The sequence below is a fragment of the Mustela erminea genome, chromosome 4 (assembly GCF_009829155.1).
Source record: "Mustela erminea isolate mMusErm1 chromosome 4, mMusErm1.Pri, whole genome shotgun sequence".
Classification (NCBI taxonomy): Eukaryota; Metazoa; Chordata; class Mammalia; order Carnivora; family Mustelidae; genus Mustela; species Mustela erminea.
The window spans coordinates 74,798,762-74,823,210 of NC_045617.1; the positions used below are offsets into that span (position 1 = coordinate 74,798,762).

At 37.4% G+C, this 24,449-nt stretch overlaps 1 protein-coding gene across 1 annotated transcript; it reads right to left on the minus strand.

Moving 5' to 3' along the window:
- Window positions 1-5,429: 5,429 nt before the first annotated feature.
- Window positions 5,430-23,848, minus strand: HINT3 (histidine triad nucleotide binding protein 3). The gene is made up of 5 exons (XM_032339621.1): window positions 23,453-23,848; window positions 15,823-15,940; window positions 11,619-11,688; window positions 9,009-9,135; window positions 5,430-6,428 (listed from the first exon to the last, which is right to left on the minus strand). Exons 1-5 carry the CDS (start codon window positions 23,651-23,653, stop codon window positions 6,396-6,398), a joined length of 549 nt encoding a protein of 182 aa, XP_032195512.1. The 5' UTR covers window positions 23,654-23,848; the 3' UTR covers window positions 5,430-6,395.
- Window positions 23,849-24,449: the final 601 nt, after the last annotated feature.

Below are 24,449 nucleotides of genomic sequence, written 5' to 3' on the forward strand. Positions count from 1 at the left end.
TGATGGCAGCTATCAGAAACATCACCTAGGAACCACTTAGAAATGCAAAGTCCTGCCTACCCCCAAACCTGCTAAATCAGAAACTCAGGATAGGATCCAGCAGTCTGCTTTAAACAGGCCCACCAGGTGCTCCTAATGCACGCTGCAGTTTGAGAAACATTGCTGGGACAGGGGAGTATGGATAGATGGGCTTTGAGTCCCAGTACCACAATAAATAGCATGTTTGCCTTCCTCTTACCCATGCTTAGAGAGAGAATTTTATGGATAAACTGGCAAAATGCTGCAAAAGTGTTTCTCAGCAGAAGATGTAGCCAAAAGAAAATATTCCTCTCTTACCAGCTATATTGAGAATCTCACAAAAATCTCCTTAGCTCAGAAAATATCTAGAAAAGCCTACTTAAGTTAGGTGATTTCTTGTGGGTCATGCGTGTTGGCCAGAAGAAAGGCTTTACAGAGAATTTTTAAAATTCTAATACAAAAAGAAGATAAATATGTGCTAAAGGCAAAGGGAGAAGTCAAGAAAATAGAAAGATGGCAGGAGCTAGCAAATACTTTACCATTGTCCTGCAAGTTTGGTCATTAAGTGCTTGGACTGCTGGTATGGGTGAATTCTTCTGAAACTCAAAGTGGTTTTATGCCTAAGTTATAATGGTCATGCACACTGCCATGAAGAACATACGGCCATGGAGATTCAGAGGATATCTAGGTTATACTCTTTATTTTTAGACTGAAAGTAGTTGGGATATCATGGTGCTCAATTATATTTTAGTTTGCTGTGGTAACATTTTAAGTGACTCAGAGATTAAAACAAAATCTTTATTGAGCAGTAATATAAATGAGACTCTGAATTAAGGCAATGGGGATACAAGGTAAAAAATTAGCTCCCCAGCTCATAAAAAAAGGTCAGAATCCAGTGGTAAGAGATATCCCCCTATTTCCCAGTTAGACTGTGTAAGGTCTGTGCTAAGAAAATAAAATATCACAGACTAGAGCTAAAGAAACAATAGTGCTGTGGTTGTGGGCAGGAGTATCAGGAAGACCTCCAAGAGGAGATAACATTTTAACCCAGCTTTTAAAAGTGAACAGATTTCCTAAGCTGTGCTCTGTTTAGTTGGAGTAGTAAAAATTGTTAGCATATGGGATACAAGTGCAGGAAAGCCTGCACAAGCTGATGAATAATTTTGAGGGAAAACAGTGAGGTTTTCACAAGCAAGAAAATGACATAATGAGGCCATAGTTTTGAAAGAACTCTGATGGTGGCTGTGGTAGAAAGGAAGCAACTGGAAGCATGGGGTCCACTCAAGTGATTCTAGCAACATTCAAAGCATGAAAAGAGGAGTGTCTGAAAAGGCAGATGCTGCGTACTGAAAGGAATGAATTGATTTTTGTTTCAGGTCCCTCAAGGTAACATCATGTCTGAGGGCAAAGTGCTTGGAAAATGTGGGCTAAGAGAACATTCAGACATCCATGTTGAATGTACAAGTGTATTGAGAATAGATAGGGTAGACCCAGACCAAAAAACAAAAACAAAGTCTGGAGGCCAACTGCAATAATTTAGACAAGAGATGGTGAGAATCTGGCCAAGATGACAGAAGTACAAGTGGGGAGAAGTGACCAAATCCTGAATATATTTTGAGAATACTGCTGATAAGGTTTGCTAAGGTGTTGGATATGAAGTATGAGAGACAGGAGTCAAGAAGAACTGCGAGATTTTTGGCCTGAGCAACTGAAAGATTGCAGTTGCCATTAACAAAGATGGAGAAGATTGAGAGGAATGCAGAGGGGAGAGGGAAATAAGCTCGAGGTGCCTGTTTTACATCAATAGGAAATATAATACATTTACCTGAAAGATATTTGACTTGGGGATTGGTTTAATTAATGGATGATGGTTGATTGTGGATCCGTCTCCACCTATGTGACTTTTTAAATAATCATACAAGGATTTTTCTTTTTTTTTTTTAAGATTTTATTAATTTATTTGAGAGAGAGAAGGGGGAGGAGCAAAGGAAGAGGGACAAGCAGACTCCGCACTGAATGTAGAGCCTGACATGGGGCTCGATCCCATAATCCTAAAATCATGACCAGAGCCAAAATCAAGAGTCAGACGCTTAACCAACTGAGCCACCTGGAAGCCAGATTGGATTCTTCTTAATCAGAGGTAGACATAAGCATTTTAATTAAGTTTAATTAAGCTGAATCAGAGATTTTTTTGTATTTATATTGCAGAAAACAACTGATTCATAAGCAGATAAATCAAAAGGTATCATTTTCATTTTAGTAAACTAGAATAGTGGGCACTTAATTAAGGCATGGACATCAACTTTTGTTGATAGTTTTTTGATATCAAAATCTAAAGTATGTGAGCACTGCAATAATAAAGTGTGTGACCATGTATTCTTATAGAAAGAAGTATGTCTACAACTCTGACAGTGAATGTTTCATACATTAGGGCCAACCAATTATTAAACATTTGGCAAAAACAAACAGATCAATGGAACAGAAAGAGACCCATATAACCAGCTAATCTTTGACAAAGGAGCAAAGGCAATATAATGGAGTAAAGACAGCCTTTTCAACAAATGGTGCTGGAACAATTGTACATCACATGCCAAAAAAAAAAAAAAATCTAGACACATAACTTACAACCCTCACAAAAATTAACTCAAAATGGATCATGGGCCTAAATGTAAAATGCAACACTATAAAACACCTGAAAGATAATAAGAGAAAGGCTAGATGGATCTTCGGTATGGCAATGACATTTTTAGATACATCACCGAAGTCATGATCCATTAAAGAAATAACTGATAAACTGGATTTCATTACAATGAAAAACTGCTCTGTGAAAGACAGTGTCAAGAAAATGAGAAAACAAGCCACAGACTGGGAGAATATATTTGCAAAAAGGCACACATGATAATGGACATTAATACAAAATATACAAAGAACTCTTATAACTCAACAATAAGAAAACAACTCAACTTAAAAATGGGCCAACAACCTTAACAGACATCTCACCAAAAAAGATCCACAGATGGCAAACAACCACATGGAAACATGCTCCATATCATATTGATATCATCAGAGAAAAGGAAATTAAAACAGTGAGAAAGCACTGCACACTAATAGACTGGAGAAGTCCCAAACACTGATGCCACCAAATTCTGGCAAGGATGTGGGGTAACAAGAATTGTCATTCATTACTGGTAGTATTGGAAAATAGTATAGCCACTTCAGAAGACATTTTGGCAGTTTTTTATAAAACTAAGCATATGCTTATCATGTGACCCAGTAATCATGTTCCTTGGTGTTTACTCAAAGGCACTGAAAATTTATGTCCACACAAAACTTGCATATGGGTGTTTACAGCAGCTTTATTCCTAGTTGGCAAAACATGGAAGCAATCAAGGTATCTTTCAGTAGGTGAATGGATAAACTGTAATATATACAGACAACAGAATATTATTTAGCACTATAAAGAGATGAGCTATCACACCATGAAAAGACAAAGAAACCTTAAATGAATATCACTAAGTGAAAGAAGCCAATCTGAAAAAGCTATATACTGTGTGATTCCAATTATATGATATTCTGGAAAAGGCAAAACTACACAGACAGTAAAAAGATCACTGCTTGCCAGGGATTGGTGGACTAAGAATGAACAGACAGAGCACAGAGGGATTTTAGTGAAAATACTCTGCATGATACTATAATGAGAGAGAAATGTCATTATATATTTGCCCAAACTCATAGAATGTGCCACACCAAGAGTAAGCCCTAAGATAAACTACACACTTTGGGTAATTATGATGTTTCAGTGGAGGTGGAGATTTAACTGCAACAAATGTACCACTCTTCTGGGGAATGTTAATAATCAGAGAGGCTATAGGGGAAATATCTGCACTGTCTGTTCAATTTTTCTGTGAAGCTAAAACTGCTCTAAAAAATAAAGTCTATCTCTCTCTCACACACACATACACATACACATACACAAAATCCAGAGAGTCAAAACTTGACACAGTATTTTTCCATATTTATTTAGCTTTCTTTCAGCTAAGTAAGCACACAACTTACCAATCACTTTACAATTCTGCAGTTACAAATAATATCATAACATGCAAAAGAAATGCTCTAGATAGTACTTTAAACATTTTAAAGATAAGTTATAAATTGGTTTTGTGTTGAGCTAATGTTTTGGGTAGCTACTGAGTTACCAAATACTATTTAACTACTGAAAAAGCTGAGTGAATTTTAATTGTAATTTATTAATCTTTACAAGTAAATGAGAAAAGCTGCTAAGAACGTGAGGATTAAGGGTTTTCCAACAAAGAAGGAAAACTTAACTATGACAAGGTCTAAAACTATATAAATCAAATCAGTTGACTAATCATATATTTGAGTAAGTCCATAAAGCATTTGAGAATTCCTTACATACCTCCATGTTATTATCATAATAGTGTCAGTTATATCATTTCAAGTTCACATAGTACAACATGCTGTACGTATAGAAAATTCCTTTTCCAAAGCTGGTCATATTTGAGCTGATTTCTACAAACTTGCAACTGCTCATCTGTGTAGGTGGGTCAGTGAGCTACTTAACAAAGCAGTGCTGAAGAGCCTGGAAATCTAATTTTGAGAGCTCCAAACCCCTATGTCCACTTCCAGTGACTAAAACAGAATGTGAACATTCATTTCTTTCTTTCTTTTAATTTATTTATTTATTTAACAGAGAGAGAGAGGGAGATAACAAGTAGGCAGAGAAGCAGGCAAAGAGGGAGGAGGAAGCAGGCTCCCTGCCGAGCAGGGAGCCGAATGGGGGGCTCCATCCCAGGACCCTGAGATCATGACCTGAGCTAAAGTCAGAGGCTTAACCCACTGAGCCACCCAGGCGCCCCATGAACATTCATTTCAACTGGAAAGTAAGAAGCAGAACTCAGGAAAGTACATGTGGCCTGAACTTCCACTGTCTACTTGACAAACACTGAGTCTTAAATATTCAGTCCCACTGCCACCTGCTCTCAAAACTGTGTCCTTTCCACAGTCTCTTCTGTGAACATTACAGCAGCTAATCACTGGTTTTGTGATTACAGCTGTAATCACTGGTTTTGTCTGACCCTTGTATTAGCATGAGAAGGCAGACTATCCTTTCTCACCTATATTTCCTGATCATTGCATGTTAAATATTCAGCAAATGTTTGTTAAATGGATAAATGGATAAATATTTCAGATGTTTTAACTAAATATCCCAGATATTTAATTAAACATTGTAATAAGTATTTCATTACTTAAAACTATGTTTAATATCATGCCAAAAATAAGAACAAAACCTAATCATCTCAGCCTACTTCTAACATCAATACTTCAATCCTTGTGTTCCTCTATATTCATACACATGGTGTTACTATACATTGACACAATGCAGGATCAGCTTTCAGTACCTTACTCTTTATTCACATTCACTATTAGTGTAGATCAGCACAATCCTTAAAGAAATATGTCTCACAAAATGATGTATCAGTAATGCTAACATTGAGCTATTAAATTTTCTCATCCAAGCTTATCTGTTCCTACTTTCAAATCAGGATTTCTTCATGATAAAATCCAGGCCTAAAACTTTTTAATTCTACTTTGCCTTTGGTACAATAAATCATAAAACAATAATTTCCACCAGTTTGTAATATTATGATAACCGTTTTATGTTTCTTCCCCATTTATGTTCTTGCAGGTAAAATGCCATTATAGTGAAGTCTCTTGGATAGCCAAATTGTTCTTATAAATCCACCATTAGAATTTACTTTATGTATATTTTACAGCTTTCAGGAACAATTTATCACAAAAATGTTAGTGAAAACCAGCATCTGAAATCTGAGTAAAAAGTGACACAAAACGATTCTTTCAATCAACAAGAACATAAGTCGCTATGTAGTATGGTACTTTTCATTTTGAAATTTTGTATGTAAACTTATATAACTGTCAAGAAATAGTTAATTTCTGTCTCCCTTCATAGTAATAAAGGCTCCAATAAAGTACTTTCTATACCAGTTTATTCTTCATAAATAAATCACTATTATAATAGACTACTAAGAAATGAAAATATTTAAGCTTTTTGAAAAAATAGCCCTTCCTGATTAACGGGATTTGTTTTAATGGGATTTTATCTATAGTATTTTATACCTTAAACAAGTAACCATTAAAATAAAGAAGTCAATGACAAAGTATCCATGGAATTGTATCACATATCTCAGGAAACAGACACTCAGAAAAGATGTAAGGCTAGCCAGTAATAACCTCTCATAAAACCCAATGAACCTTACAATTGTAATTAGACTTCAAAAGAATGAAAATATTAGTTTATGTTGAGCCAAGATTAGGAAAATCTTCCACTGTTGACATTTTCATATTCTTAGTTTTTCAATCAAACAGTCAGCCTGTAATTTTGAAAAAACAACATATTTTTAAATTCTGGTTATTATAGCCTACATGAAATAATTCTACTGGCACCCATATTATAAAAAGTCACAGCAGAAGAGCTGGTTATTACATACTCTATTCCTAAATATATGTTATAAAAAATTTCTCAATAGTTTTATAAACTACAGTAAAGGCATTCCACATTGTATATACACAGGCAGATTTTTATCTTATTTGTTAAAAAGCTTCAATAAGAAAAGGAAAATAAATATAATACTAACATTTTACAAAGTAAACTAGTTGTGGAGGAACCTTAAATACATGTTACTAAGTGAAAATAGCCTATCTGAAAAGGCTAAATACTGTATTGTTCCAACCATATGACATTCTGGAAGAGGCAAAATTATGAAGGCATAGATCAGGATTACCAGCAATTAAGGGAGAGGGAGAAATGAATAGGTAAAGTACAGAGAATATTATTATACCATAATGTTGGATACATGTTACTACACATTTGTCTAAACCCATAAAATACAGAACACCAAGAATAAACCCTAGTGTAAATCATGAACTTTGGATAAAAATGGTGTGTAACTATAATTTCATGGATTATAACAAATTTATTACTGTGGTGTAGGATGTCTATAGTGGGAGACTCTTGAGTATTTGGGGGACAGAGAGTATATGGGAACTCTCTATAAATTTCCAGTCAATCTGGAGCCTAAAAGTGCTCTAAAAAAATAACATATATTTAAAAAATTAAAAAGCAAACGAAAGTCTGTTAGTTATCATTATTTCAGATACTTTTCTCAAACATCTTAAATATCTGAAACATTATAAAAGATTTTAAAATAAATCTTAATGTCTTTATCTTGATTTTTTTCAAAGTCTCATAATATATGCTGACAGATCTAAGGAGATTTCAGATCCAACAGAATGAACCAATAACAGATCTTATAACTTTGTTCATTCATTTTTTTCTAGCTAAAAAGTCATGTAAGGAAATATAGTTAAAAACATTACAAAAAATGTATTTTTAGTTACTTTATTATAAAACCATGGAGCACATAGAAACTTAGAAATATAAATAAGGAAAAAAATCCCTTTTTTAATCACACTGAATTTTTAAAGAGACCACACCAACTGCCCTATTGAATAGTCTACTAATTTTTATTTCAGACACACACACACATAAATATCTTAAATTATTTTTAAATTAAATAAAATCATCTGCACAAGTTGAAAAGAGGGATAAAAGTTTGAAACATGAAGGGCGCCTGAGTGGCTCAGTGGTTTAAGCCGCTGCCTTCAGCTCAGGTCATGATCCCAGGGTCCTGGGATTGAGCCCTGCGTCGGGCTGTCTGCTCTGCAGGGAGCCCTCTTCCTCTTCTCTCTCTCTCTGCCTGCCTCTCTGCCTACTTGTGATCTCTATCTGTCAAATAAATAAATAAAATCTTTAAAAAAAAAAAAAAAGTTTGAAACATGAAGTTTCTATAAATCATGCTTTTTAATTTCTTGGGTACCATGACTATAATAATAATAATATGCATTAACAGCAATTATTCAATTTGTAATTCAGTGATTACTTAAATATAGCAACTACAGGTCTCCTTACCATCACAGATACATAGTGACTGGTAAATTATTAGTCAAGTGGCTCTGGAAGGACAGTCACTTAATAACTAAGGTTTCACTGTCAGGGAACAGGCCTGTAATCAGCTTGAATTTGATTCTACTTTTGCCCTAGCAAAGCAGAATTCTGCAATTTTTTAGGTTCAATGGCTTCAACCTCAGATCTGACAGTTGATGCTACCAGGGAAGCCCTTTTCTAAACTAGAAAATTAAAGAAATTCAGTTTCTACAATTTCTACAATAATGTTGGTGATGATAACAGAGGCAACAGGTGATATTTACTAGTACTTACTATTTGCAAGGTACAGTTTTAACTGCTTTAATATAAATTATTTTATCAATCCTCTTATCCACCCTATAGCTGGGCAGTATTCTTTATAGGCAGGTAATAGATAAAGAACTTGGGTCTGAAAACATTTAAGTAACTTGAAAATGGGTCCTCAAGTAACTGATGGAGCCACAATTTCAATGCAGATTGGACTCTGGGTTCTGAACTGCTAATGCCCCGGCTCTTCTATATCATATCCTCTGCTTGCAATGGAAAGACTTAACTGTAACTTCTCTTCCTACAGATCTGATAACCTGGAAAATCCCTTAAATTAAAAATACTACTTTGGGGGGCGCCTGGGTGGCTCAGTGGGTTAAGCTGCTGCCTTCGACTCAGGCCATGATCTCAGGGTCCTGGGATCGAGTCCCGCATCGGGCTCTCTGCTCAGCAGGGAGCCTGCTTCCTCCTCTCTCTCTGCCTGCCTCTCGGCCTACTTGTGATCTCTCTCTGTCAAATAAATAAATAAAATCTTTAAAAAAAAATACTACTTTGGGTACGTGCAAGCAGTACATTAAAGGAGAGGATCAAACCTACAAAAGCTGTTAAGTGCCTACTGTTGCCAAGAAAAGAAGAACTACACCAAAAGGACAACTATTGTAAATATTTTTATATACTGCTACTAAATAATAATACTTACTGTGATAAACCAATAGGAATTCACTCTATAAACCAATTTTGATAAGAAACCAAGTTGATCAACAGGTGCCAGCACATGAAGGTGCAAGTGGGAGATGGAACAAAAGGGCGGCATGTGGAAACCCATTCTAAAACAGAAAGGTAAAAGAGTTGACTAGTCATTCTACAATAGTTTAAAGCCATTTTTTCATGCTAGAACACATAAATATTAAAGATATTCAAAATAGGTTAGATTGCCACTCAGTCATCACTTTTACTGCTTTATATCCTTCTCAATATTTACACACTTCCTTGTCTTTCTGTGCTGAAGTTCATAGTAACAAACTCTTCATCAAACGCTTAAGAGCATATAACGTCTCAGTAATCCTTTAATAATTCTGAGTTGGCATTATGTTTTATCATCTCAGTCCTTATCAATTTTAACCTTTAATTCTCCTAAGATATGGCTCTGCAATGAACCTTTAAAAAAAAAGTTACAGGGCACTTCTGAGATCTTTAACTTTTAGACTGTATAGCTGAGGCATAAAGTTGTTTGCTGTGTACTATGTTTGGCATAAATTCCACCTTTTTCTTTAAAAAAAAGATTCCATGACACTCAAGTAGAAGGGTTTCTTTATTCCAAGACATAGCCAGTAGATGGTGCACCTTCTCCTTTAATAAAGTAGTCATTTCCTCATCACCCCATCTTCCAGTAATGAGATTATTTATATCATTATTAAAAAAAATTATCATCACTCAAATTTCTTGCTTAATACTGAAAATAAGTAGGGCGCCTGGGTGGCTTGGGGGGTTAAGCTGCTGCCTTCGGCTCAGGTCATGATCTCAGGGTCCTGGGATCGAGTCCTGCATCGGGCTCTCTGCTCAACAGGGGGCCTGCTTCCCTTCCTTTCTCTCTGCCTGCCTCTCTGCCTACTTGTGATCTCTCTCTGTCAAATAAATAAATAAAATCTTAAAAAAAAAATACTGAAAATAAGTAAAATGATAGTTATTCATAATAATCCACTTTATAAAAACATTTATAAGATAATTCCTTTCACTACTAACAGATTTCTACTAAGGAATTTTTAAAATATGATTCTATATCTTAAAAATCAGTTTACAAAAAAAAAAATCAGTTTACAATTTTATAAATCCACTTAGAAATTCTGAGTGGAGCAAGGCACACATGTAAAAATAATTCAAGCCAAAAGCCTGGAAATATTTGCCTCCTCAAACTATAAGTGAGTCTCAATTTAAAAAAAAAAAAAAAGACTACAATGAGAGGGAGTGTAAGAGGGCATAGGAGATGTGCTCTATTGCAGCAACACAGGACTGATAATGGAGAGTCAGAAACACAACACATATTGAAAAGCTTCCCCCAGGGGTGCCTGGGTGGCTCAGTGGGTTAAAGCCTCTGCCTTCGGCTCAGGTCATGATCTCAGGGTCCTGGGATTGAGCCCCACATTGGGCTCTCTGCTCAGCAGGGAGCCTGCTTCCTCCTCTCTCTCTCTGCCTGCCTCTCTGCCTACTTGTGATCTGTCTGTCAAATAAATAAATAAAATCTTCTAATTAAAAAAAAAAAAAAAGAAAGAAAATCTTCCCCCACTACAGGAAAAAAAGGCTGAGTTTTCCTTCTGGGAAACAGGATTCAGGTAATGTAGAATCAAGTAACCTAAAAGCTAGAAGCAATTCAAAGGTTCATTCAACCCTTTCATTTCAAAGATGGGAAAGCCAAGATCCTTGAGACTTCTCAAGGTCACAAAGTGAGGCAGTAATAGAGCAAGGATTGAGACTCTTGGTCCAATGTTCATTCTTCTACTAAACACTCCTCCGATGGGGAAGGGAATATATTGCTTTTGGCCAAAGGGTCTCAAATACCATCTGTCCCTTAAACTTGAATAGCACTTCATAGTTTTCAGAGGATTTTCACACACACAATCTTATGTGAATCTGTATGTAGGCAGAACAGGTATTATCTTGGAGAGCATAAATGCCTCAAGTATCATAGCCAGTATGAGCCCAGTACACAACAAGTAGCATGGAAAGCATTAGTGCTCAGGTCTCTTTAAATTCCAGGTCAGATGTTAGAAGAAAATCTAACCAAAATCTAGCCACTGGTCACACAGGACAAAGTCCAAAGTGTTTTAAAAAGGAAAATACACTATTTAGATTAAGTAAAATAATTGCCACATTGAACATTATAAGCTTTTTGCTCAAATTTTGGGGAATGCCAGAGATCAGCTCAGGAGGCAACAAATTCAAGTTAATTTCACACTAGAAGTATAATATTTTTCAATCACATAAAATAAAATATTTTCTAAAGAAAGAAATTCAACTTACATACAATTTTTATACAAATAGACATACCGAACAAAGAAAGGTGGACTTGTAACTGTGTTACCTACCCACTGCTTAAATAGACTTGTCTGCCCAAACTCCAAGTGGTGATTGTTAGATGCTGAGACATGAGAGGAAGAAGTTTTATTTATTAAATTTATACTACCAATGAACAATGTATGCTCACTTTCAGGAAAACTGTACTTAAGCCACTAGGAGAGAACATTTTCTAGGAGAGAACAACATTTCAGAAAACCAACTACATATATTGGTTTCTATGTGGAAGTATACATACCTCGCATTTTTGAAGTCAGTGAAATTATTCCTTTCAAGAATAGTTTTTCCAACAGTCACCATGCTCTCAACTAAAAAACATGAAAGAAACCACATTACACCGTAGAAGACATTATTAAATTGTAATTAATTTTAAGTTTTCTAATCAAAAGTCATGTTCAGTGGGTAAACATTTAAAGACCTGTTTAATAGTTCTAAGTTACTAAGAAGTTTGCTCATCAACACTGACATGAAGGTTGAAGCTATCACAAAGTACGGTGTGCAGGCTGACTTTGAACAGCTGCTGAAGAGCACTAACAAGTGACTACTTAGGACGTCTGATCCTATTGAGGTCTAATGCTAATCATAAGGAGACCAAGTAAGAAACAAAAACACATTTGAATCAAAAAGGCAGACAGGAAAACTGAATTTGTCTTTCAGCCCAAATTAAGGATATGATAGTCCTTTATGTCAGCCTACCTCTGACTAGCTAAATGTTCATATATTTGTTTTGGCTTCTGAACCCTATCTGCCTTAGCATCTTTATTATCCTGGTGCTTTATGGCCTTCAAATAGGAGTGCGTTTCCAGATGAGAAAAAATTTGGTAACCTGCAATCTCCTAAGCATAACGCCAAACTTGAGATCTCTTTTGTTTCCAAATGGTGTAACCAAGTATTTGTAAGGGGGAAGAAATGAGAGAATCTATAGACGATGGTTGTTATAAAAGAAGTTCATAAAATTGTTGCAAATGCTTAGGTCTCTAAATCAGGCTTGAGCAAGGAGGATGACAGACTTCCATGACTAAGTCAGTACCATATGGTCTAAAAATACAAACAAACAACTCATTACTTCAAGCAAGACTGTATCTTGTTTTCTTTTAAAATATTCCCAAGATCCCAGACATGGGAGAAATGTTTTCTCTTAATTTTTTTTAAGATTGTATTTATTTATTTATTTAAGATTTTATTTATTTATTTTACATAGAGAAATCACAAGTAGGCAGAGAGGCAGGCAGAGAGAGATGGGGGAGAAGCAGGCGCCCTGCTAGGCAGAGAGCCCAATGTGGGACTCGATCCCAAGACCCTGAGATCAAGACCTGAGCTGAAGGCAGAGGCTTAACCCACTGAGCCACCCAGGCACCCTCTTAATTTCTTAAAAAGACATATGACTGGGGTGCCTGGGTGGCTCAGTAATTAAGCATCTGACTTCAGCTCATGTCACGAACCCAGGGTCCTGGTATGGAGCTCCGCACAGGGCTCCTTGCTCAGCAGGAAAGCCTGCTTCTCCTTCTCCCACTCCCCCTGCTTGTATTCCCTCTCTCACTGTCTCTCTTTCTCTCTTGTCAAATACATAAATAAAATCTTTAAAAAAATAAATAAAAATGTAAAAAAAGACATATGACTGCTTAATGCAATAATTTTAACACCACCAAGATATTATAAAGTATGTAGATATAATATATATGACAACAATAACACAAAGTGTACCAAAGTTTATCACATTTTTCATGAACTGATACAATGTGAATTCTAATTAGGCTATGATAATTACACTAGTATTTTAATATCTCTAGAGCAACCATTTAAAAAATTTGAAGAGGCATACATAAAAAGGCAAGAAATAAAGTAGAATAACAAAAAATATATCTGATCAACCACAAGAAGGCAGGAAAGAAACAGAGCAATAACCTCAAAAAATGGAACAAACAGAAAACAAATGGCAAGATAGGACACCTAAATCAAACTGCATCAATAGTTACATTAAAGGATTATGAACTAAACAATTCAATTAAACACCAGAGGTTTTCACACTACATTAAAAAATTAATAACAAATAAGCAAGATACAACTATATTGCTATCTTCAAGTCTTTAAATATTAATATTCACTTTGTTTGAAAGTATAGAAAAAGATACACAGTGTGGACAGCAAGTAACAAGAAAGTAATAGTAGTTAAATTCATGTCTTACAAAATAGACTCGAAAAGTATTTCCAGAGATAAAGAGGGACATTTTACAATGATAAAAAAGGATCAATTCACTGAGAAGACATGACAATATTAATTATGTATTCACTTAAAATCAAATTCAAAATACATGAAGCAAAACCTATTGTCTCCCTTGTATCTCACCATTATCTACCCTATTATTTCTTTCTTTATACTTATTTTGGTCTAATTCGATTGCCTATTTCCAGCATCCTAAAGTAGAAACTTGGGTCATTGGTTTTAAACATCCTCTTCTAACATAAACATATACAGCTATAAATTTCCACATAGGTATTGCTTTGGCTACATTACACAAATCTTGATATGTTATATTTTTGCTATCAATTCTATATTGTTGTCTATATTTATTTGGAAATTTATTTGGAAATTATTAAAAAGTGTGTTAATTTAAAATATTTAATACATTTCCAGGCTTTATTATTTTTCTACTTTACTTCCATTGTCATCAGAGAACATATGTTACAAGATTTCAATAATTTGAAATGTATTTAGATTTACTTTATTGCCTAGAATATGGGCTATCTTGGTGAACACGTGCTCTTAACAAAATGTGGATTTTATAGTTGGGTGGAGTTCTAAAAGTATCAATTATAGGGCGCCTGGGTGGCTCAGTGGGTTAAGCCGCTGCCTTCGGCTCAGGTCATGATCTCAGGGTCCTGGGATCGAGTCCCGCATCGGGTTCTCTGCTCCGTGGGGAGCCTGCTTCCTCCTCTCTCTCTCTCTCTGCCTGCCTCTCTGCCTACTTGTGATCTCTCTGTGTCAAATGAATAAATAAAATCTTTAAAAAAAAATTAAAAAAATATATCAATTATAATCACAATGCTTGATGGTGTTATTGAGCTCTTCCACATTCTTATTATTTTGCCAACTTCATAGATTGTATATAAATACTGATTACAAGAAACTTTAAGCTTATTACAGAAATATTAAAATACAAACAAGATCAGGAAGAACGGTATAATGAAATCCCAAATACCCACCATGCTGCTTCAAAATTGGTTAACATTTTATTTACAACAGTTATAAAAACTTCCAATAAAGTAGAATGCTAGAAAAAGAAAACCAAGCATAAACATATTTCTCCCTCCTTAAAAAACATAAGAAGGAAATACTTAAGGCATGGCGGCTGCTGCTTGATACTAAATATTGCAAAAATATTGGCCTTTATCTGCTGGAGTAAATATGAAATGTACTCATAGAAGTACAGATGACTAAGAAATTTTGCAATATTGAGAAGAAACACTTGAAAAACTGGTAATTCAATAGTCTAAATACTAAATGAACAACACATCAAAGTTTTCCATCAAGGAATTTCTTATTCACCTCCAAAAAATCTGGCCCAATCTATCTATCTTGTCAGCTACTTAAATTATTATTATTTTTTAATTTATTTGACAGACAGAGATCACAAGTAGGCAGAGAGGCAGGCAGAGAGAGAGGGGGAGGCAGGCTCCTCACTGAGCAGAGAGCATGATGCGGGGCTCGATCCCAGGACCCTGAGACCATGATCTGAGCTGAAGGCAGATGCTTAAACCACTGAGCCACCCAGGCATCCCAGCTATTTAAATTATTAACCAAACTAATCCCAGGCCCTGGAGATAAAGGCTATGAAAGCAGATATGAAGTGAACTAAGAAATGTCTTAGGAAATGACTGGTAAGTCACAGAAATCATCAGTAGGAAAATACAGGATAATCCTAAGAGACATGATTCAAACTCTTCTTTTCAGAAGCTAAAAAGTCATTGCTTAAATCTCATCACTAAACTTTGGGGTTAGTACCTCTACACAAGCAACTTACAAGACAGGTACCTTGGTCTCATTTTTGGTCTCATTTTTGATAGCACCTTCCATTTTCAGAGTCAAGGAAAGCCATCATTTTAAAACATAAAGAGGCATTATCTTTTAGAGATTTTAAAGATTAAATAACATGATGTTTAGAATTCACTTTAAATCCACTGTGGGAGAAGGTTAATAGATGAAAAAGACTGGCCACAAGTTAATAAAAGTGGTACCTGGGTGATGACCACATGGAGATAAAACTATTTTCTGTATTTTTGTACATATTTGAAATTTTTCATAACAGAAGTTTCACAAAGTCATAATGCTCCTCTTTCGTTAACACCTGGCTAGGTTGTTCCTTTTTATTGTCACTGTAACTACTATCAACTCATGCCGATTCAGGATGATATAACCATGAAAAATACTGTCGTCATCTTACCCAGTTCTATATGATCTTTCTTTAGCTCTCTACAGTTTCCAAGATGCTTCTTTGGCACCACAAGATAATGATGAGGTGCTGCTGGTCTGATATCTTTGAAGCAAACTAGGTCTTCATTCTGAAGGGAAAAACATCATTTGTCAGTGAATTTTTTAAAAAGAATTTTAAAAAGAATATTTAAAAAGAATTTCCTATTTTCCTAATTTTAAAAAGAATTTCTGGCATGTCTTACACACCATAAATCTCAGTCTGATAGGGAAATGGTACTTATGTTATACAACTAATCCCAGCTGGGCATTAAGTTTATAAAGACATGTTTTAGCATTCTTCATGAGATGCTCATTAGTTAGCAATGAGCAATGTTGAAGCTTTATATAAAGCAGTGTTGAAGACTTATATAAAGCTAATTTCAGGAAAACAATTATCAATGAACTTTAATAAGAGTTCATCACCAAAGGGTTGCCTGGGTGGCGCAGTGGGTTAAGTGTCCCACTCCTCATTTTGGCTCACATTGTAATCTCAGTATCATGATCTCAGGGCTGTGAGATGGAGCCCCATATCCATTTCATGCCCGGGGCAAGGTGGGGGATGTCTGCTTGAGATTCTCTCTCCCCCTTCCTCTGTCCCTCCCACTCATGCTCTTTCTCTCATATAAATAAATCTTTTTTTTTTAAGATTTTATTTATTTGACAGAGAGAGAGAGATCACAAGTAGGCAGAGAGAGAGGGGGAAGCAGGCTCCCCCCTGAGCAGAGAGCCCAATGTGGGGCTCGATCCCAGGACCCCAAGACCATGACCTGAGCCGAAGGCAGAGGCTTTAACCCACTGAGCCACCCAGGCACCCCCTCATATAAATAAATCTTTAAAACAAAGCAAAACAAAACAAAAAAACTTCCTTACCAACAATCCCAAGGTTTTTTAAAATTTCTTTATATATTTCTCCATCTCTACCTAAGGGTTTTTCTTAATATGTACTTTTAAAGGTTTGACTACAGAAACATAGTAAATTTGATAAATTGTTTTTTTACATTTAATTTTTTCCAAAGTGGCACGTTCCACAATTAAAACAGGAAAATAATCTAGCATCCATATATCCAGAGGTTGCCTTTCTATACATTTTTTACAGCACTTATACACAAATACTTTTTTGTTCTGTTTATAGCATTAAAAAGCCCTTAAAATGCTAAAACATACTCCTGTATAGTACACTAAGTGTCCAATCCATTATATTAGTTTTCTGATTTACATACTCCACATAGTTATGAGAGGAAAAAAGAAATGAAAAAGGGAGTCTTTCAACCTACTGACACTTGAGTTTCAAGCTTTTCCAAAAGAAAAATCAATATTCCCTAAATATCCTTATTCAATATCCTATCTAAAAAAATTTTCAATGGATAAACCACACATGAAAAGATGCTTAACACCACTCATCTTCAGAGAAATCCAAATCAAAACCACAATGAGATGAAACTTCACACCAGTCCAATGTTAGTATTAAAAAGACAGGAAATATGTGTTGGCATGTATGTGGAGAAAAGGGAACCCCTGGGCACTGCTGATGGGAATGCAAACAGGTGCAGCCACTATGGAAAACAGTATGGAGATTCCTCAAAAATCAAAAACAGAAATACCATATGATTCCCAGTTCCACTACTGTGTATTTATTTACCCAAAGAAAATGGAAATACTAATTCCAAAGGATGTATGCACTCCTATGTTTATTGAAGCATTATTTAGAATACCCAAGACATGAAAACAACCTAGGAATCCATCAATAGATGAATGAATAAAAGAGATACAATGTACATATACAATGAAATATTACTCAGTCATAAAAAAGGATGAGATCTTGCCACTGGTAACAACACAGATGGAACGAGAGGGCATTATACTAAGAACAAACCGGTAGCTGCTAGAAGGAAGGCTGGGTGGAGGCAAAACAGGTGAAGAAAAACCTATGCATTTTAGTCAGCCAATGCAATCAATGATTGTGTTAGATTTTCATTAAGCTTTCTAAAATATTGAAATTGGCCCTCTGATGTTACTCTCTTTCCTGTTGCTACTATTAAACTAGCCATTATCTAGACTCTTCATTTTAAGACAGACTTTCTCCTATTCCAACGATACAATGACAAAAAATATGAAATGATACATGTACAAAGCTATCCTTTGCAGCATGATTTGTAATAGCAAAAAAAAAATGAAAATAACCCAAAGGTCCAAAATTCAACTAGGAGACTAGCTGAATATATTATAGAAAATCCATACAATGAAGTACTATGTAGCTATAAAATATAGGAATGAAGATCTTTATATACTTAAAAGTCATTTCTGAAATGTACTTTGAAGTTAAAAAAATTAAGGAGCAGGAGAGTGTGGTAAGGCCATCTTTTATATAAGAAAAGGGAGTACAAATATAAACATACACATACAAATTCTCACAATGAAAGGATAAACTAAAAATATATTTTTTAGTTTTTTGTGAGGGAAGAGGAACAGGGTAAAGATGATAAGAGAATGGATGCTAGACTTTTCCAAATGTACTTAGCTTTACAATTCTGATGTTAAAAACATGAATATTTAATACTCTTTTGGACTTCAAAATAATCCCTATGAATTGAAAAAAAAACAAATAAATAAACCTAACTATCTGTCACCTTTATAACATAACTACATAAAGAAAAGACATTTCTTTTTTTAATATTTTATTTATTTGAGACAGAAAGAACTAGAGTGCAAGTTGGGGGAGATGGACAGAAGGAGAGGGAGAAGCAGATTTCTCCTCGGAGCAAGGAGCCCAAGCAGGGCAGCTCTCAGGATCCAGGGACCATGACCTGGGCTGAAGGCAGATGCTCAACCAAGTAAACCACCCAGGCACCCCCAAAGAAAAGATATTTCAAGTGACTTTAAAACACAGAATTTTGACTACCCATCCCTAATGACAACTAAATGAAAACTTTTCATTTATGCTTTCAATGCAGATCAGAAGCAAGCTTCTCAAGTGTGGAACATGCCATAGTTATCCTTTAACTACAAGTGAATAACATATAGTAAACTTGAAAGATTGCTTAATAAATAAAAGATGCTTAAATAGAAAAATAAAGCTACCAATGCTTCCTTCTCTGCTCCTTAAAAAAAATGGTGTCATTATGGTTTTTACTACTTTCCAAGATCTTTCAGTCTGTCCTCCAAAACACATTCTTTTTTTTTTTTTTTAAGATTTTATTTATTTATTTGACAGAGAGAGATCACAAGTAGGCAGAGCAGCAGGCAGAGAGAGAGGGAGCCCTATGCAGGGCTCAATCCCAGGATCCTGAGATCATGACCTGAGTCCAAGGCAGAGGCTTAACTGACTGAGCCACCCAGGTGTCCTCAAAACACATTCTTAAAGTTGGAATCATGGCCGCTGTTTGATTTTAACAGTATTTCTCAGCCTTTTTTCATTACCATCCCCCTAAGGAAACTTTTTAGATTTTTTTTCCCCTAATGGCTGCCCTCCCCCCGGATATTTTAATACCACAGCCAAATTGTACATGTGTTTCTATCCTAAGTGCTATACATACGTTTTATATATATAAATAATAAACTTTTTTGCCCCTGCTCCTGCCCCAGCCAAGAACATCAATTTTTACCCCTTTTGAGAATGCATGGATTAGACAACGGCTAGTTCATCTTCATTATCAGCACTGAATCCAAGCATCTCGGCTTGGCATTTATTAAATATGACAAACTATGGTAAAAAGGGTAGATGGGCACTCAACCCCCATTCCAAATACTTCTGTGTCTTTAGTACTGCAGAAATTTAAAAAGCTAAAACCCCAGATGGAATTTAGATCTTGCAAACTAGATGTACTTCAGACTTCAGTGCTTTGACAAGGTAACCCAAGAAAAAGCAATCTTTCTGCAGCTTCCACTAGTTCCACCAGGCAAACATGGTCAGCTCTAAGGAATTGAGATTGTTTTTTCTTTCTCCCCTGCCCCCATTCCAATGTCTGGTCAATTGCTAGTCAAGAGACAGACATGAGACATCCACTTTTCTGGTGCCATGCCCTACCAGTGCAGACCCAGGAGGTACAGTGTAGCTCTGAACCTGTTATTTGTCAAAGTGGAAATATGTAGGTGCCGCAAGCATTTAGCGCCCAGAGGTCAGAAATGGGAAACATCCTACAATAGGTGAAACAGCCTGAACAACAAAGCAGAATCCAACCTCAAATTCCTCAACTGTGGCGGTCACACTGCTTCCTCAACTCTGAGTCCCATCTACAGAGACATCTTCCTGAAGTCTAAGTTCCAATGGCAGTCACCTGACTCCTAACTTCCTGGCTGTGGCAGAGGAAACGGGTCCTCACCATGCAAGTGCTGTTCTGGATGTCATTTTATTGATTGATCGATTGATTGATTTTTTAGATTTTTATTAAGGACACTTGGGTGGTTGAGCACTGCTTTCAGTTCAGATCATGATTCCAGGGTCCTGGGATCAAGTCCCACATGCTTGTGCATGTGCTCTCCCCCTCTCTCTCTAAAACATAATAAAATAAAATTAAAAATATATTTTTATTTATTTGACGAAGAGAGTGAGCACAAACAGATGGAGTGGCAGGCAGAGGGAGAGGAAGAGAGAGAAGCAGGCTCCTCACTGAGCAGGGAGCCCAGTTTGGTACTTCATTCCAGGACCCTGGGATCATGACCTGAGGCGAAGGCAGATGCTTAACAGCCTGAGCCACCTAGGCACCTTCTGGATGGCATTTTTGAAGGCTTTTCCTTCAACCCTTGCAATGACTTTTTAGCAAATAACTCCCTATATTAAATCCATTTCTGCTTTAAATAGCCAGTTTTTCTTTCTGCAAATAACCCCACTGATATCTAAAGCAAGTAAGAAACATTTGAAAGAACATTTCAGTACCACCCCATCTGAAGTGGAGGGCAAATTTGGTTAAAAAAGAGGGAGGAATTGAAAATGAAGACTATGCGGGTTACATTATCCCACCAGCACCACCAAGACCTGATTTTGATGCTTCAAGGGAAAAACTTCAGAAGCTGGGAGAAGAAGAAGGGTCCATGACAAAGGAAGAATTCACAAAGATGAAACAGGAACTGGAAGCTGAGTCTTTGGCAATATTCAAGAAGACTGTTGCAATGCATGAAGTGTTCCTATGTCGTGTGGCAGCACATCCTATTTTGAGAAAAGATTTAAATTTTCATGTCTTCTTGGAATATAATCAAGATAAACTCTGAAGACAAGACAGTGTTTTGCAAATATTCTGTAATAACAGCAGGACACCTGGGTGATGCTCTTGATTTCGGCTCAGGTCATGATCTCAGGGACGTGAGATCAAGCCCTGCATCAGGCTCTGTGCCCAGCATGGAGTTTCTCTCCTTCTACCCCCTCCCCAATCCACTCATGTTCTCTCACTCTCTCTCATATAAATAAATAAATCTTTCTAAACTATTAAAAAAAGAAGAGGGAGGACATTAAAGTTAAATTAGTATTTCCTCTGTGTAGCCTCAAGCAAGGTGAAAATAAACATTGAGCCTGGTATTTCTCAACCATGTTTTCACTGTCACCGCTTGCAAGACATTCTTAAGAACTCCCGGTTCCACTCTCATGATATTTTAATGCCACAGACATACTCTTTATCTGTTTATGTCCACTATGTTTACTTTTGCCTCACACACACAGAGTAAGACACTGTCACCCTAAAACCAACTTTTATCCCTCTCTGAGAATTCATGGCCTAGTATTAGCTTAGTTTCAACTCTGCAGTGTACAGCACAAATACACTATACAGATGCTTACGGAGTAAGGAGTCTTCTCTAGCTTTTGCCAGAAAGATTTCCCGGACTAAACCCACATGACGCTGGTAACTCCAATTATTCCAAATCACATGTTCTCCTCTGGACTTAATTATAAGTCTACCCTACTTTATATAAACCCAATAGTTTCTAAATATTTACAATAAACATATATAAATGAATATAAGAATAGACTATATATATAATGCAAAATACACAAAGATTAGATTCTCTTTTTGAAAAGAAAAATCTTTGAGCTCTTATATATAAAATCATTTTAGATTCAATTTTAAGATCTGCAACTTTTTGAGGCATGTTGCACAAACGTGCATCTTGCTTATGTTCTGTATTATATGGACTACTGTATATGTTAATCCTATGCCACCTATGTAGGGTATAAATTAGTTAAAAGTATTTAATGTGTCTAATTTCTCCTATAAAAATGTTCCAGGCTTTTTACATAGTTTACTCTGAGAATGTTCTTCATAGAGAAAAAAATCCTGACCTTTGGCCTGGAAAAACGACGACAGAATTCTGGACCATCCCAACCCCTACGGGTGACCGTTTTTATTTTTAAAAATTAATTTACTCTTCCTAAGATAATTTATTTATTTGAAAGAGAGAGAGAGAGAGAAAGATCGATCATGAGCCTAGGGGAAGGGGAGGGAGGAAGGAGACTCCCAGCAGACCAAGAAGCCCAAGGCAAGACTCAATCCCAGAACCCTGGGATCAAGGTCCGAGCAAAAGGCAAACACTTAAGGACTGAGCCACCCAGGTGGCCCCCTCCATGACTATTTTTAGACAAAACTTTTTACATTATTAGTGGCTATTATTTACTAGTTTTCCTCAACATTGGTACTGGAGTGTGCATAATTTTTTATGTGGTGCAGTCCTGACTGTGGCTCAGTTCAGCAGAGGCCTGCTCTACAGACAGCTGATGTACTGACCCCTCTCCCTATCAACCGCTTCCCGTCTGCACTCCCTCCCCTAGTCAAGCACAGATTTCAAGGTCTATCACTTCAGTCGACTCTCTAGCCATAAATTCTTACCTTTGTCTCCAACACTAGGTGGTTAGAACAAATTCAACTCACTTTTAACAAATGAATTAATGATTACTAACAACAACAACAGCCAAAAAAACAGAATCTTTGGATCTGATCCTCTCCAAAGGCTGTTTCTTTAAAGGCAAGTAGAACCAGCAGATGAAAATGATTTCCAGATACCAGTTTTCAAGTACCTGCGCAAAATCTCAGTGCTCCGAAAATGTGCATACGTCCCAACGGACAACGCCTGTGCGAACTTTACCCTTCAGTGGAAATCTGGGGCTTATTAAGAAATAGTTTGACCTCGGCTCCACCCCCGACCCCTGCCTAACTTCTGTCAGTTCAGTGAAGCTTTTCCCTATTACCATCGTCTCCTTTCTACCAGTTCTTCCCCTCAGCCGCATTAGGAGAGTGTGCAGAACTGAAAAGCAGTGCCGAGAAGCGCAGGGGGTGGGGATGCGGCGGTGGGCGGAGGAGTCCCTCCAGTAACAACAAGCGACAAATGCTATTTTCTGCCAAATACCTCGTACCTGCAGACAGAAGCCCAAGGGTCTGGCTTTATCGCTACATTGTCCCCCCGCTGCCCACCCCCAAGGCACAGCAACAATAATGCTGGAGACAGACCCCACTCGCGAGAAGCAAATCCGTCACTACCACCAGGACACCCCGCCTGCCCCACTCCGGTCCACACCTGCGAGGTCTCCCTCCCGGGGCCCTGACACGACCCCACCGCGGTCCGCCACGGCGCGAGGCTGGTCCCTGCCCCGTCCCACGCCCGGTCCGCACGCAGCCCACCTCGCAGTACAGGAGCTCGGTGCCGGGTTCCTGCTTCGCCGCGATCCGGCAGAACACGCACTTGCTACTGTAGTCCTCCGCCTTCGATGACGTTGCGACAACCTCGGCAGTCTTCGGCGAAGACACCTTAGATTCTTCAGGCTTCACTGCCTCAAAACCAGCCTCGGATTCGACTCGACCGCGCCCCGACTCCTCAGCCATCCTAGCCGCCTCAAGGTGGACAAGAACCTTGAGTGCTCTCGCGCCGCTCGCCCTGGGCTGTCCGCCTCCTGCAACGCCTCACTTTTACCTGGAGGTGTCGCCCTCCACCTGCCGCTGGGAAGGGCAGGGATTTGAGCGCATGCGCAGATCAGTCTGACGGTAGAGTGAGGGCGACGACGCGACCCGCCTCACAGCCAGAGGCCAGGAAGGGGAAGCGCGAGTACGCACGTGGGCGCGACTGGAGGAGCTGGCGGGGGTTTACGGAAGTCGCTCCGCCCCCCTGCGTCTCCTTGGTAATGACGCACCACGTCCTTCGAGACGCAGGAGCGTGCACCGTCGCGGTGACGTCACCGGCGCGCCCTAGTGCCCGGCCAAGTGGAAGCTGGTGGGTGTGCTGGCGGTCTTTTTTCAAGCTGCAAGTTGGTATCTCCCAGGAGTGTATTGTGGTGTTAAAAAAAAAAAAGTTTTTTTTAAAAAATTCATAGGTTTTAATAGAGAATGAGCACAATTTCTTTTCAACATAGATTATGTTTGCTGTTTCGTGTGTACATTTTCAGCCACCACAGTTTTAGGTCCTAAGTTCAAAATACCCAAAACTGAATTTCGTATCTCTTTTCTTTGTTGTTGAAAGCATTAGCTAGTTCAAAATAGTGGCCTTTATCTCACATTCCTTAAACACAGGTAGATGCGGAGTCGTTAAGTTTATAGTCTACTATTGCACGAATTCGTTGCTCGAGCTTCATGCCTCAACCACTACAGTAACCGGTTTCCCTCCTTGACTCTCTTGTCACTCAAA